A 13243-nucleotide genomic window follows, 5' to 3' on the forward strand; every position below is an offset into this window, starting at 1 on the left:
ACAGTTTGCTCTTCGATTATGGAGTAAATATTTTGTATCTGCTTTAAAATGTTCTAAAGAGTGCATAGCTCTCATTAAGGTTAATTAGGGAATATTATTATTGAAATAAAAATTGTTTTCTCGGGCCACTTAAGAATTTGTAAATCTTCGACAGTTGCTTACTTGAGAAAGTCCTGATAATCATCGCAGAATGTTTCACATCCGGGCCATTTACAGACTCCATGTCCGTAAAGTAGATGGGTGGGAGGTTCTTCTTTCGGAGTTGCAGTTCTACGATTAGATGGTGGAGTCAATGATGGTGACCCCACATTTTGTTGTCCGTTTTGTTGTTGAGACGTTGAGGCGGGAGTGAGATGGTTTCCATTTGTTATGTTTAGCTCTTCATTCCCCTTCCATGATGTCACAACCGAGTCAATTTTCTCACCTACAGAAGAAAAGGATATTGTGCACTCCATCCCCAGTTCTAGCCGAGCTAAACTTGTCTGCATGCAAGAAATTTCACGAAATATAAAATTTGATCCTAATGTTAAATTTTAATCTTAATTTCTCGGTTAGGAGACATCCTAATTCTAGAACTAAATGCATTTATGGATAGGGTCAAAAAGTAAATTTCTTTCAGGGCAATGACTGCACCTAAGAGCTGCTTTTCATCAGATCAGATTTTGTATCCAACTAAACTTAAATAACATTTTAGAATATTACCTCTAATTTATCATCGCTTGTTGCTGAATGAAACAGCTTAAGTTTTGAGAGACATGATTTATTTTTTCTCCGAAATTTGGAACTATTGAAATAATTAGAAAAACTGGCAAAAAGCAGGGTTTAATATAATTAAATATACAAATGACTTCTCACTTCCTTTGGATACTTATTATTTGATGCAAGTTTATAATTTGTTAAAAAACAAAAATTTGTTTTAGAATGTTATTTTTTTCTTGGTAGCATTGAATAAAAGGTATTCGATCTTTAAATGTATTGCTTTTCGTATAGGGAAACATCACGTATTATTATGATAATTTAACTTTTAACTTAATATACAATATTGATTCAAAATTTAGATCTTAAACATATATATACATATATATTACACGATTATTAAGATGTGATGTGATTTACAGTGTCTGATAAAGGTAGTCAGATGATTCTGTTATGAAAAACGCAATTTATACTTCTGAAAGTAATGTCAAAAATTCAGTGTACACTTTTTTAAAGATTATTGCTTCTCCAAAGAAATATCTTCTCAAATCCTCAGGGATGTGAGATGCTTATCGCATCCGATCCAATGAAAAATTCCTGATTATGTGTAAATGTATCCTTAGCATTTACAGCAATTAAATGATTGCGCCTGTCTCCAAAATTCTTCGGCGTACATGCTGCTGTTACTTTCAAGGTTTATAATAATATTACAGCAATTGAAGCTTCAATGAAGAAGATTTTGCTCCTTACCTTCATCAACACAGGCATAAAATGTGTCCTTAATAGAGATTTTTATAAGCAAATCGCTTACCTTTTTCTTCAAAGTGTAAATGGAGATGATCATCAAAAGCAGAAAGACTTTAATACTGAATTGAGAAACGATTCTGCGTTAATTATAAACATGCTAACTCACAAACAACCTGTACCAAACTCTTCTAAGTTTTGAGCATGTTAATTATAAAAATGGTACAGCTTTAATTCTGGAATAAAAAAATAAAAACTGAAAGTGAAAGAAAGGAAGAGAGAGAGCACTTCCAAAGAGAAACAGGCTTTAATGAACTTCTAAAAGCTAAGGCTCATATACTGTGTTATATACTATCAGAGGCTTATAACCTGTAAAAAATTGAAGAGAAATCTTGTATGCCTTCCTAATGAATAATCAAAAGATCAGCATGTAATACTTTATTATAGGCCACATCTTACAGGGCGGATTTTCCAATCAACATACTTCATTCATACCTTTTGAAATAACATAGTGTTGATCGAAAGAATCGATAACCAATACCTCTTTCTAAATGGAAAGCTTATTAAGGAGGTGCTTATTAATACTATGCTAATTAAAATCAGGATGCAGTAAGCATACTCGCTAATGAAATAGTACTTAAATCTTTATTCTTTGGAGATGGAATAGTATTTTTTATTCAAGAAATATTTATAAGTTTTGTAAAACGTGTGTAAAACATATGTTAAATTTCTTTAACAGCAAAATGGATGAGTACCTTCTATTGGATATAACATGAAGATATGAAAAACATCCTTTTCATATGTAAATTTTCAGCTAAATGAAGAAAAAATTATGATTCTACTACTGCTCGAACAGTGGAAGTTGAGAATTGTTTTAAATACATTATACAATTTCACGTTTCCGCGTCAACAAATAAATTTAAAAAAAGACTTTAGTTTCCTAGAAACTAATCTCAGATAACTTACTTCTTAATTTATGAAACCCAATGCAATTGCCAGTAGGTTTGAGAATTAAAAGTGTTTAAGTGCAGTCATTTACCCTTGAAATCAGAATAGTACATAAAAATTAGATTTTTAAGGATTATTAGTTGAATTGTAATTAAAAGGAAAACTTTTAAACAGATTTTAATCTTCATGAATTCAGAATTTTAGTCTGTATCTTAAATAATTTTGTCAAAATATCATAAAAAATATGGAAATTAGTAAAAGAAATTATTATGCTATCAACCTTGGATAGAGGTATTGTAGGGGTTGGCAGCCATGAGGTACTGTGTGTGAGTCTGTTGCATTTGCTGGATCAGCTGGCGCTGTTCCGTTGAAAGTTGCTGCAACTGTGCCTGCAACTGATGTCGCGCGCCTTTCTCTGACGACAGTTCCATCGGAAGATTTGTAAGCTGCTGTAGGACTTGATTCTGTTGCATCATATTCATTTGGATCTGTTCTTGTAAATGAGGGATAAAAGATTCCAGTTGCTTTAGCTGCTGTTGATGCTGCTGCTAAGAAGAAAATACTACATTACTATACCTGGAATTAAAGAATCTTTCAGGATTCTAAAATATATAACATTAAAAACAACTTAAAATACAAGCATTGCCTCATAGTCACACATTAAAATAAACATTTTATCAGAAAATATAAGATAAAAAAATTCCATAACGAATATTTTGACAGCTTTCGCGTGCTTTGCCATACTGGATTAAAGAAACACGTTATTTCTACCAAGCGGATATTACTCGACATAAACAGCTTTGAATGAACGTTTCTAAATAAGAATTTTCTGGAACAGAATTAACTTGAATCAAAACACATTTTGACGGTATTTTCGCTAGTATCTGATTTCAAGTGAAATATATTTAAGAACTAGCCTAGGCATATAGCATACGAAGCATGAAATCACTTCATTAATTTCAGAAATCTGATAATTTTTAATAGTTACTACATTAAACCTTAACAGTAATTTATTTTGTGATGAAAGAATATCAAAATGATTAGCTTACGAAAACATTTGGATTCGGAGATTCTACTATTCTTTGTTAATAAAATAAGAATAGTGCAATAAATATTATTTTAATAATGCGTGTGCAGTTATTAAAAGTACGCAATGAGTTTGTGGTTTAGTCTGAGAGAGAGAGAGGAGTTCTGGTACCTGAAAACTTTGCATATTTAGGTAATTTAGCTTATTCTTAAAACAAGAGGTGAAGAAGTTCACATCATGTTTGCTTAAATTTCTTCTTTGCTGGCGACTTCATCTCTGATATATCTCATTTCTTTATATTACTTTCAGAGACAAATTGATTCTTACGTAATCTAGGTGTTGAGTTACGTTTCAGATTTAGTTTAGATAACAAACAAAATACATTCCAGGTGTTTAAGATTATTATCCTTTTTTGATTGCAACTTTAATACCCTGACACCTATTTATTCACAGAAAATTTTATTCATGACAATTTTATTTCTAAAACTTCAAAAGTATTTGGTAAATACTGTTTTGTTATTGATTTTAAATATGTTACATTCGCATTTCAATTATTCAGTTAGTTAATAGAACTTACACGAGTTTAGTATCCTTATATATTGTTGTAGACAAGTGCTTCAAATTGCTATAAATTAAAATAGCTAGCTTTACGGGGAAAATTTCAAACAATATGGAGAGAGCGCTATAACTAAAAGATCTAACTTTTTTATGGCCCTTAAAATGCAAAATATAAGATTTGCAAAATGTTCAGTATGCTTTTATGAGCAAAATATACTTTCATGTGCAAAATCCATAATAAGATAAGAGAGTATATGGGAGTAGTTTCTCATCCTTTGATCTAAAACTTTTTAATTCTATTTCTAAGTCTGTACTGAAAAACATTTATTGCTTCAAAAAATCAACCATCTGGCAAGTTTAAATAAAAGCACACTGGAGAAAATCTGTGTATTATTAGAAAAATATATACGAAAATTCCTGCTCATGTGAAATGGGAACCTAAACACGAAAAAATGTAGAGAAAAGCAAAGTACAAACAGCTGCTGAAGAAGCATTGTTGAAATGGTATATATATATATATACTAATTTCCGATCAATTAACAATAATTAATAGATGCAAAAGTATTTCGTCTTTTTCTCAAGTAAGAATCAAGATTAAAACAGCTGTACAGTAAGATTAATTTAAAATTATTTAAACTGCTAATTAAGAAGCAGTAAGAAATAGGAGGTTTTGTTTAATTTGAAAATTCAATCTTCAAATCGTAATATGTAATTACTATAAGAGTGAGTTGTATTTCCTTACTTGAGAAAATTGCCTTTAATCATAATAAAACGATGCAAACTTTGTTAAAAAATAAAACAATGAAGAACTAGTGCACAGAAATGTATAATCAAAAGACTAAAATGAAACATTGAAAATTAATGAAATAAAGAAAATTTTAGAAATGCAGAAAATTTACGTAATATATATATATATATATATAAACACACACATTGACCTTGACGGAAAACCTGAATTCTGAAAATCATGCTTAGTAATTAATATCGTATAAATATTACAATGTGATGAATCTGAAAAGCATGAAATTTTAATTTATATTTTTTGTAATTAAAACTTTACACGAATTCAAATTAAGAACATCCTTCACAGCTCTTGACAGTTGCAACAATGCTAATACTTTTTTTCTTCTTTCTAGTACTCATAAACCAGTTCACACGGTTTGTGTGAGATCATTCATATTTCTTAATGCATTTAGTTCAGTGGACACCGGGTAGAGTGAGCCGAAAAAGTCGGTCTCTTGAAGATTCTGCTGCGAAGTTTGATTATGGTTAATGAATTTTGTAAGCGAAAGATCTATAAAGGTACTTACTTGTTGTCTTTGGTAATACAGCGCTTGCTGCTGCAGGAACTGTTGTATCTGAGCAGGGGAAAGGAACTGCTGCATCTGGACTTGATGAGGTATCATTAGAAGTTGAGCAGAGCTTAAAGATGATGTTTCAGAGACGGTGTCAGTGCCTCGGCCCACGGCTTTGCTCTGGAAATAATGCATCGCTATAGAAATTTCACTAAAATAGCATTCCTTTTGTTTTCTCGTCAAGAAAAATATTTATCCAGAAAACTCCAAGTATAGCGATTTGGATCAATTTTAATTCTTCAAATATAGCTCGCTTGGTTAAATACTCGTAAAACAACAACTATTTATTTCTAATTGACATCTATGTTTAGATGTATCATGCACGGCGATCAATAATTATAAAAATCTGTTCGCTTTCAATAAATATTCTTGAGTCTAAAAATTAAGAACAAATTCAAATGCTGTAAGGATCTTAAAGTTTGATTAACGTTTATTTTGCTTTAAAACTTTACTGTCCTCTCTTATTTTTCCACTTACGGCCAGAATAAACGCATTAAATTGTTTATACAAATTGTACTTGCTAACGCTTAAGTATTTAAGTTGTGGCTTTTCGCCACAAACAGAATTATATGGAGAGAAGGTAAGCCTCCTTGCCACTGTGTTCCACGCGAGCTTCAATCAGTTGCTGTCCGCCTTTAAGGCCAGAGGTTTAGTCCTCTCGATATTTAAAACATATTGTAGTTTTCCGCAAGTTGCGCTCTACATACGGAATAAACTAAAAGGGAAACCTTAATGTTAGTCATCTGCATAAAGTATTCGAAGTAAGCTCTTATTTAAATTTAGTTAGTAGTTCTTATATTTTTACGTTCAGACCACAAGTGGTTGGTCTTTGTATCCGGAAGTGAGGGAGCGCCTGTAATATCGTGGAGAATAAAGAGTAGTTAAACCCTTCGCAACTTAGTCATCTATTTTACAATTCCACACAATGTAGCTTCCAGTAAGCTCACTGTTCCCATTCAGGACACATCATGTTCGCAAAGTAGATAAGGAGGAATATAGTACTGATAATGCAAATATTTAAATTTATGTCTAATGTAAGATATGAACAGAGATAAGTCTCAGAAGCCTTGTTCTAAAATATAATACACCCCGTTGCAATGAATATATGCATCCAGAAAGAACCGAGTCTCAGCTACGAAACTCGTCAGGAGTATAGTGTGTAGATAAACAAATGATAAAAAATTGGGGTGAAAAAAGCGTTTTAATTACGAGCAAGTATTATAAAAAATGTGAAAAATCCACCTACTGATTATAGAAGCCGGTACTCGGTTGGGCAGGGGGTCTATTAAGTAGCCTAGTGTTCTTCTGCGGTAGACTGTGCCCCAAATGGAGCAACTAGTCAGCGAATTGGGACGTATTTGTACACGACTGAATTTGCCTGCCTAACATATCTCAAACATAGGCGACAGCTCTGGAGACCTGGCAGGCTACTCGAGAACGTTAACACGTCATTATTCATGCGTTGTTCGAGCGTTTTCTTGCTGGAAAAGACAAATCCGATGACCTGCTAGCATAGGTAGTGCGATCGGCTGCAAAATGTAGTCAACGCACTTCGCAGCGCACTTAATGTTAAACTGCTGGCCCAACTGATCGTTCCCCAGACTGTCACACCCTGTGTTCTGGCTGTGGACCGCTGAGTAAGAAATAGTATACCAATTCGCCTGTTCAACCAACCGGCTTTTATTAGTCCTATGACGCGACCCCTCTGAAACTGTGACGACTATTCGTAACGTCATCGAACGTCTTAAAGACATCTTTCATTACAGTGTCATGTATAAAAGCCATTAATGTGGTTGTAAATACTGGACACTCGCCGCACCTGCGCTTTTACATTATACGCACTTAAGACGTTCATCATATCGCTCCGCAGAGCTGAATGGTGCTGCATGTTTAATCATTTACACAACTCGCCAAGCCACATTTGCATGCCGCGTTTCGTTGTAACTGTGGATCAATTTTTTTTCTGGGTGCATATACTTAATTGAGTGCATTTATAAGGCTTCCACAAGATTTGAGTCGAAATCTGGATTGTCAATGGGTTTCACAGAAGAGTTATAGCTTCCGATTAAGAGCTAAAGGGGAACAAAGGAATGGTAGCTGCAGATGAAGAGATAAAGGGATTCAGTAACCAATTAGAACAAAACTGCATTCAACTAAAAGCAGAAATAGAAAACGAGAAGTACCACCCTTGATCAACATTTCTCATCATCAGCAAACACCTTTTCTACGGGTTCAACAACAGGCGAATGGATAAGTTTGCTATACATTGGTAGCTCGCCCGGGTTCAATTCGCAACGGAACGTTTGGCTTCATCGCGATTTCAGGCGTGTACGTTTAGAGATTTTCAGGATATAATGTGATGATAATAAAATAAACAGCGGCTTTGATTTTAAAAGTGTGGAGGAAGTGTAGCAAACTTTTGTCGCAGATGCTCTTCCTGCAAAATAATTCCAATAAAATAGGTAATGGTGTGTTTAACCCTTCGTGGTTGCGAGATTAAGCAATTCTTTCTTTCCAAATACGCGAGATGTCTGTTAGTCGTAATGCGAGCTGTTTCATTTGCTTCCACTGCAGTGCGTAACTGGAATACGAGCAGAGCTCTTTCATGATTATCAAAAGCTTAAAGGGCAGGGCCATTTACACAAAGATTATTAATTCTGGTTATTTTTATACAGAGAATATTCCCTCAAGGAAAATTCACATTGAAAATCTGAATCGAAAACTGATTTACGATTATTCAATCAATAAATAAAACAAATAATGTTAATTCTCAAAGTTTTATGTTAATTAATTCATGTATCTTACAGTGTGCCTGCACTTTCATTTCTGTTTTCATGAACTCTTTCCAGAACTCAAAGTAGTTAAATTTAAATAAGAGCAGAGCTCTTGATTTGGGAGACAAAGAACTCTATGGTATCATTGGCTGACTCTCTCTCTGCTGCACTTCCTTCCTGGCTGATTTTTAAAATGGGTTTAGCTTTACCAAGCCGCTTTTGCTTCGTGAATTTGTACTTTCCCATTCAGTTAGGTTTGAATGCATGAACTTAATTGCTCACAGGTTGCAGAGTTTTGTTTATGTAAACCATCATATTGACGTCTTATTAAACAAGTTTTATTTTAAAGCTTCACCTTGCGATTCTTGCGTTTAAAGGGTAGACAAAACGATAAGCTTTTACGGTTGTAGCAGTTTGGTGCTTTAAATATCAGAGAATCATATAAATCTAATATATTTATTGCGGCTTAAATCTAATATATACTATACAATGATTCTGTCAATGCAACCAAGTACTATTGTGCTGTTTAAATTGGACAAATAAAAATGTATTGCACCATCATTTTAAATAAACAGTCCAGTTATTATTTTCCATGTCTCTATTGATCTTTATACTAATCATAACCCTCAATTATGATCGAAAGTTTCTGTTTTCATATCTGTATTTGTGTTACACTTCGACTAGAATTTTGCATGTTTACACATGCTTTGTACGAATATTCCCAGGGTAAATATTATCTATGTAAATATATACCTCTTTAAAATCCCTCTTTAAATATTCTTTGTGTAAATGTTATTTATATTAATATATCTGAAAATTTGCATCTTTGAAAACAAACGCACATTCTTATTTATTTTTTTTCGAACCATTAATCTTAATTGTGTCATTAGCCATAAGTATTTCAGTACTCCTATTCCTTCTGTTATTAGCCGTAAAGGTATTCAGTGCTCCTATATTTCTAGTTATTTACTCCGTTGTTAACATATTTTCGAATTTTCCTTCCAAGCTCATCCGGAATAAGATCTATATGTGCTTAATACTTGTCTTCAAAAATCCAGTATTAATATATATTTTTCCTGTAACTACAAAGTTACAAATGTAATTTACCAAAAGTATCTTTCTTAAACTAAATAATTTCCTCTAATATAAAAAATCGATATAAAACATTTTAAATCATAGTGTAAAGAATACTTAAACTCATAACTAAGAAGTATTTTTTAAATGAAATTACGCTTTCCCTACTGGTCCCTTTATCTAAAATTAATTCAAAAACGGAATGTAAAATAACCAAATAAAATTTTGAAGTTTTATCTATTGCTAATAAAGACAATGCCAATAAAAATTTAATAAAATGCAATTTAATTAACAACCATAAAAACAGAAAATTTCAGCTTTTAAAAATCTGTTTTCACCCTTTTACTAGGTTTACGGCGAAATCGAGATAATCCCCTTAGATTTCAGTTTTGTTCGCTGTAAATGTAAAACTCTGACTAATTTCGATTTTTTTTTTTTTTTTAAATGCAAAAGGTTTCATAAGATTTTTGCAACATCCTTAGTTTCGTTGTCAAATCTATTTCTTTTATTCTGAAGTTTATTGCACATGCACCGAAGTATCAGTCAAAGAATAAATCAGTATTTCATAATGATGCTATAAAATGGTAATTTGCTACTTTGCTTAATTTTTTAGGCAACAATTCTTACCAAATTCCAATAACTCTTCTTCGTAAAAGTAAAGAGCTTCTAGCAAAAAAAAAAAAAAAAAAAAAAAAAAACTTTTATAGTTCAACAATTTAAAAATTATGCACATTATTTCTTATTTATTTTATTGCAAAGAGCTTAGCATTAAAACAGAAAGTAACTTTCGAATTGTTTATTACGCTGCTACGTAAGACAAAGATTTCTGTTGAAGAATGTTTTGTGTAGATTTTCAATAACTCTTATAAAAAGTGTCTACTATTCACGAAGTAATAATATAAATAATTAGTACGCTACCTAAATATGTTTTATATTGCATATGTTTTTGAATTCTCATTAAAAATAACAATTAAATTCTGGAAGCGTTGACACACTGCTATGTAAGATCAAAATTTCTGTTGCATCGAATGATATTTTACGTGGATTTACACTAACATTTATAAAACACGTCTATTAGACACCAAGAAATGATATAAACAATTAATACAAAACTAAATTATTATATAGCACAGCTGTTTAAACACTTATTAGAAAGACAAACCTCTAGAAATACTATCACGTTGCTACGTAAGATCATGATCTCTGTTAAATCGGCAGCTTGCCGATTTAACAGAAGCCGATTGCCGTCTGTGATTCGGCAAGCTGCTCACATTTTCTTCTACATACAACGCCAATTGCGAACTTTTAAGTGTTACCATCAAACTTTAATTTGTAACACTTTTTAAGTATTGAGAAAATGACTCGGCAAATAACAGGACATTTTAAATAGAAAAACAATACAGCAATTACATCTAAAGTTTGAAAGCAGTTGGAAATTTGGAAGTTATTCAATAAATTCAAAATCTCTCAAAATGTAATAAAATTCGCCAAAACAATCGCAAAATTTCATGCCACGATGCAATTACTATTTTATTTGTAAAGAATGAGTTTTCCTTTCTTTGAGAAATTTTAAAATTATACTAAAAATTAGTTGGTAAAAATTACTCTTGTTTCTTAATTTCGGAAAAAAACTATATTTTGTTCTACCATATATCCCATTAAACACATGTTACAGTTTAAGTACCGCACCTAATAAACGTAAATTAAGTTAAAAGATTTAGAGGTACAGAAGTTTAAAACTTCAGCTCACCCAGTATATCATGGCTCCCGGCATACTTCATACTTCAGCGCGCATAGCTTATTAGTGTGATAACGAGGACTAGAATCACGATGTAGTTTTGCTGAGAGGCAGGTGACAACGCATTTAGAAAGATAAGTCGCGATTTCCCCCCTTCCTGCCTTCGCTGCAGGAAAAATTTGCTAGCCGCTCTCCCTGATGATTTGCTTAAAAGATCATAATTGTTTCTTTTCTTTTCCGTAAGAAACATTTAATCAAAAAGAACATGACGGAATTTACCTTCACTTCTACTGTTCAGAAAAATTCCGTATTTTTTTAAATTTACATTCCCTTCTACTGTTGTGATAAATTCGTTATTTTTAGAATTTACATTCGATTTTATTGTTGCGAAATATTCCTAATTTTTATAATTTATATTCATTTCTATTGTTGTAAAACATTTCTTATTTTTAGAAATTTCATTTCCTTTTGTTGTTATTTTTCATTTGCTTAGTAAAAGATAGCGATGTTCACATATTTTCCAAATTAAACTTTGATTCTTAACATTTTTCATGTAAGCATATAATGTTTACACCAGAAACGCACAGTTAATTACAATGCGAATACTTTTTCCTAATGGAATAATTGAAAGGCAGTTTTTTCTTTTTTTTTTTTTTTTTCCTTTAAGACGCGCAAAATCTTACGTGAATGAGGCCCAGAAACTGCTGCACTTTTTTGTCAATACAGTTCCTAATTAGTTTTCGTTTTGTATAAAATCAACTTTTAAACTATATTAAAAATTTTTGCATCTGCGAAACTTAAAGTATTTAGAGTAATTTTATTTAGCACAAAATAGCCTTTTTGACTTTGACAGTTGATTTTTTCCCAAACAGAAGTGCTTCACAAGAAAGTCCGTTTTGCACGAGTTTGCTTTATTTGATTATGATAAAGCGCGAGTGGGCTATCTTTCTAAGGGAAGGGATGCCTTCGTGGAGGACTTTCTAATGAGAACTGACTTGTATCACGTTACACATGAGAAAAAACACGAAAACGTCCATGCTGCCATCCTGTACGCCTGACATCGAACCCAGGTCGAACTACTAGTCTTCAGCGACTTTACAGCTCGACCGCTTTTAAACCCAAGATTCACAGTGATAGCTAAATTTGTTTTAAAAACCCAGAGGCCGGGCATTTGTTCAAAAGTAAATGCTAGGGGAAGGCAAAATGATGCTTAAAATTTTTACTTTCACGTTCGTATTTTCTTTATTTTTAAATGCTATCTGATGACTTAAATAATTTGAAAAAAAAAAAAAAAATAGGATGCATATTTGTATAAGATATTTCTCCCGCCTTCCTAGCGTGCCTTCGTGGTGTAGTGGTTCTGCATCCTGGGCGGTATTCCAGAGGTTCGTGGTTCAATTCCCGGCGAAGGTGAATGCTCATTTTTCATCTTGCCTGCTTCAAAAAATACGTAATATCTCTACAGTGCCGCCCGAACTAAAAGGGTGTTGGATGATGATTCTCCTCACCCAGGATTTGGCGATTGGGTCCCCTAAAAACCCCAGTCGCCTTTTAAAAGGGGGAGTATATAAGGTATTTCTCCCGCCTTCCTAGCGTGCCTTCGTGGTATAGTGGTTCTGCACTCTGGGCCGGTATTCCAGAGGTCCGTGGTTCGATTCCCGGCGAAGGCAATTGCTCATTTTTCATCTTGCCTTCTTCCAAAAATACTTAATGTCTCTACAGTTGAATACGTAAGTTTGGGCAATAATATCTTGTTTGTCCCCGAATCTTTTTCTCCATTCCTATTTAGACACTAATTCCTACTATTCACTTATGGAATTCTTTAGAACAAAATTGTTTCGAATACATTGTTCAGCGGCTCGGTTTGTATCCAGCATGGAAAAGCAAGGCAAATAAAAACAAACATATTATACAAATGAAATTCTCTGTCACTCCTGTTACGTTCTAACGAATTACAGAAATGGCAGCGAAAGGAAATTCAGATGAAAAAGATAAAAAACATTCCATTCAATTGCATAAAAGTTTTTTGCTTGGGGAAAATCCGTTTAATTTATACACTAAGATCACTGCCTAAAGAAATTTCGCAACTGTCGGAATCGTTTACAAAACTTTTACACTGTGTTTCCAGTTCTAAATCTGATTAATCGATAATAAGCTACTTTTACCTATTGGTTAATGTTTTTTGCTCACATGGCACAAGGGAGTTGTAAAGAATTTTGTGTTAATTAACCAGTTATTTTGATTTAACCTTTTACTATAACGTCTCCTTTCCGTAGCAGAATGCAAATTAGCTTTGCGTGATTTTAAGCTGATGGTTTAGATTCTTTAG

At 32.7% G+C, this 13243-nt stretch overlaps 1 protein-coding gene across 15 annotated transcripts in view; it reads right to left on the bottom strand.

Annotated features, from left to right (window-relative positions):
• Positions 1-13243, bottom strand: part of LOC118187454 (uncharacterized) — a 533306-nt gene that overhangs the window by 52733 nt on the left and 467330 nt on the right. For 13 of the 15 annotated variants that reach the window (XM_085808871.1, XM_085808870.1, XM_085808872.1 and 10 more), the window contains 3 exons: positions 5284-5448; positions 2669-2936; positions 163-424 (listed from right to left, as the gene is read on the bottom strand). In XM_085808871.1, the coding sequence (XP_085664997.1) occupies positions 163-424; positions 2669-2936; positions 5284-5448 (695 nt within the window). Of the gene's footprint in view, positions 1-162; positions 425-2668; positions 2937-5283; positions 5449-10926; positions 11045-13243 lie in introns of those variants that run through there. The other 2 variants (XM_035357689.2, XM_085808867.1) reach the window with 2 other exon arrangements.

Source organism: Stegodyphus dumicola, chromosome X2, assembly GCF_044657685.1.
Source record: "Stegodyphus dumicola isolate Sdum_Otavi_A_Nest chromosome X2, ASM4465768v1".
Classification (NCBI taxonomy): domain Eukaryota; kingdom Metazoa; phylum Arthropoda; class Arachnida; order Araneae; family Eresidae; genus Stegodyphus; species Stegodyphus dumicola.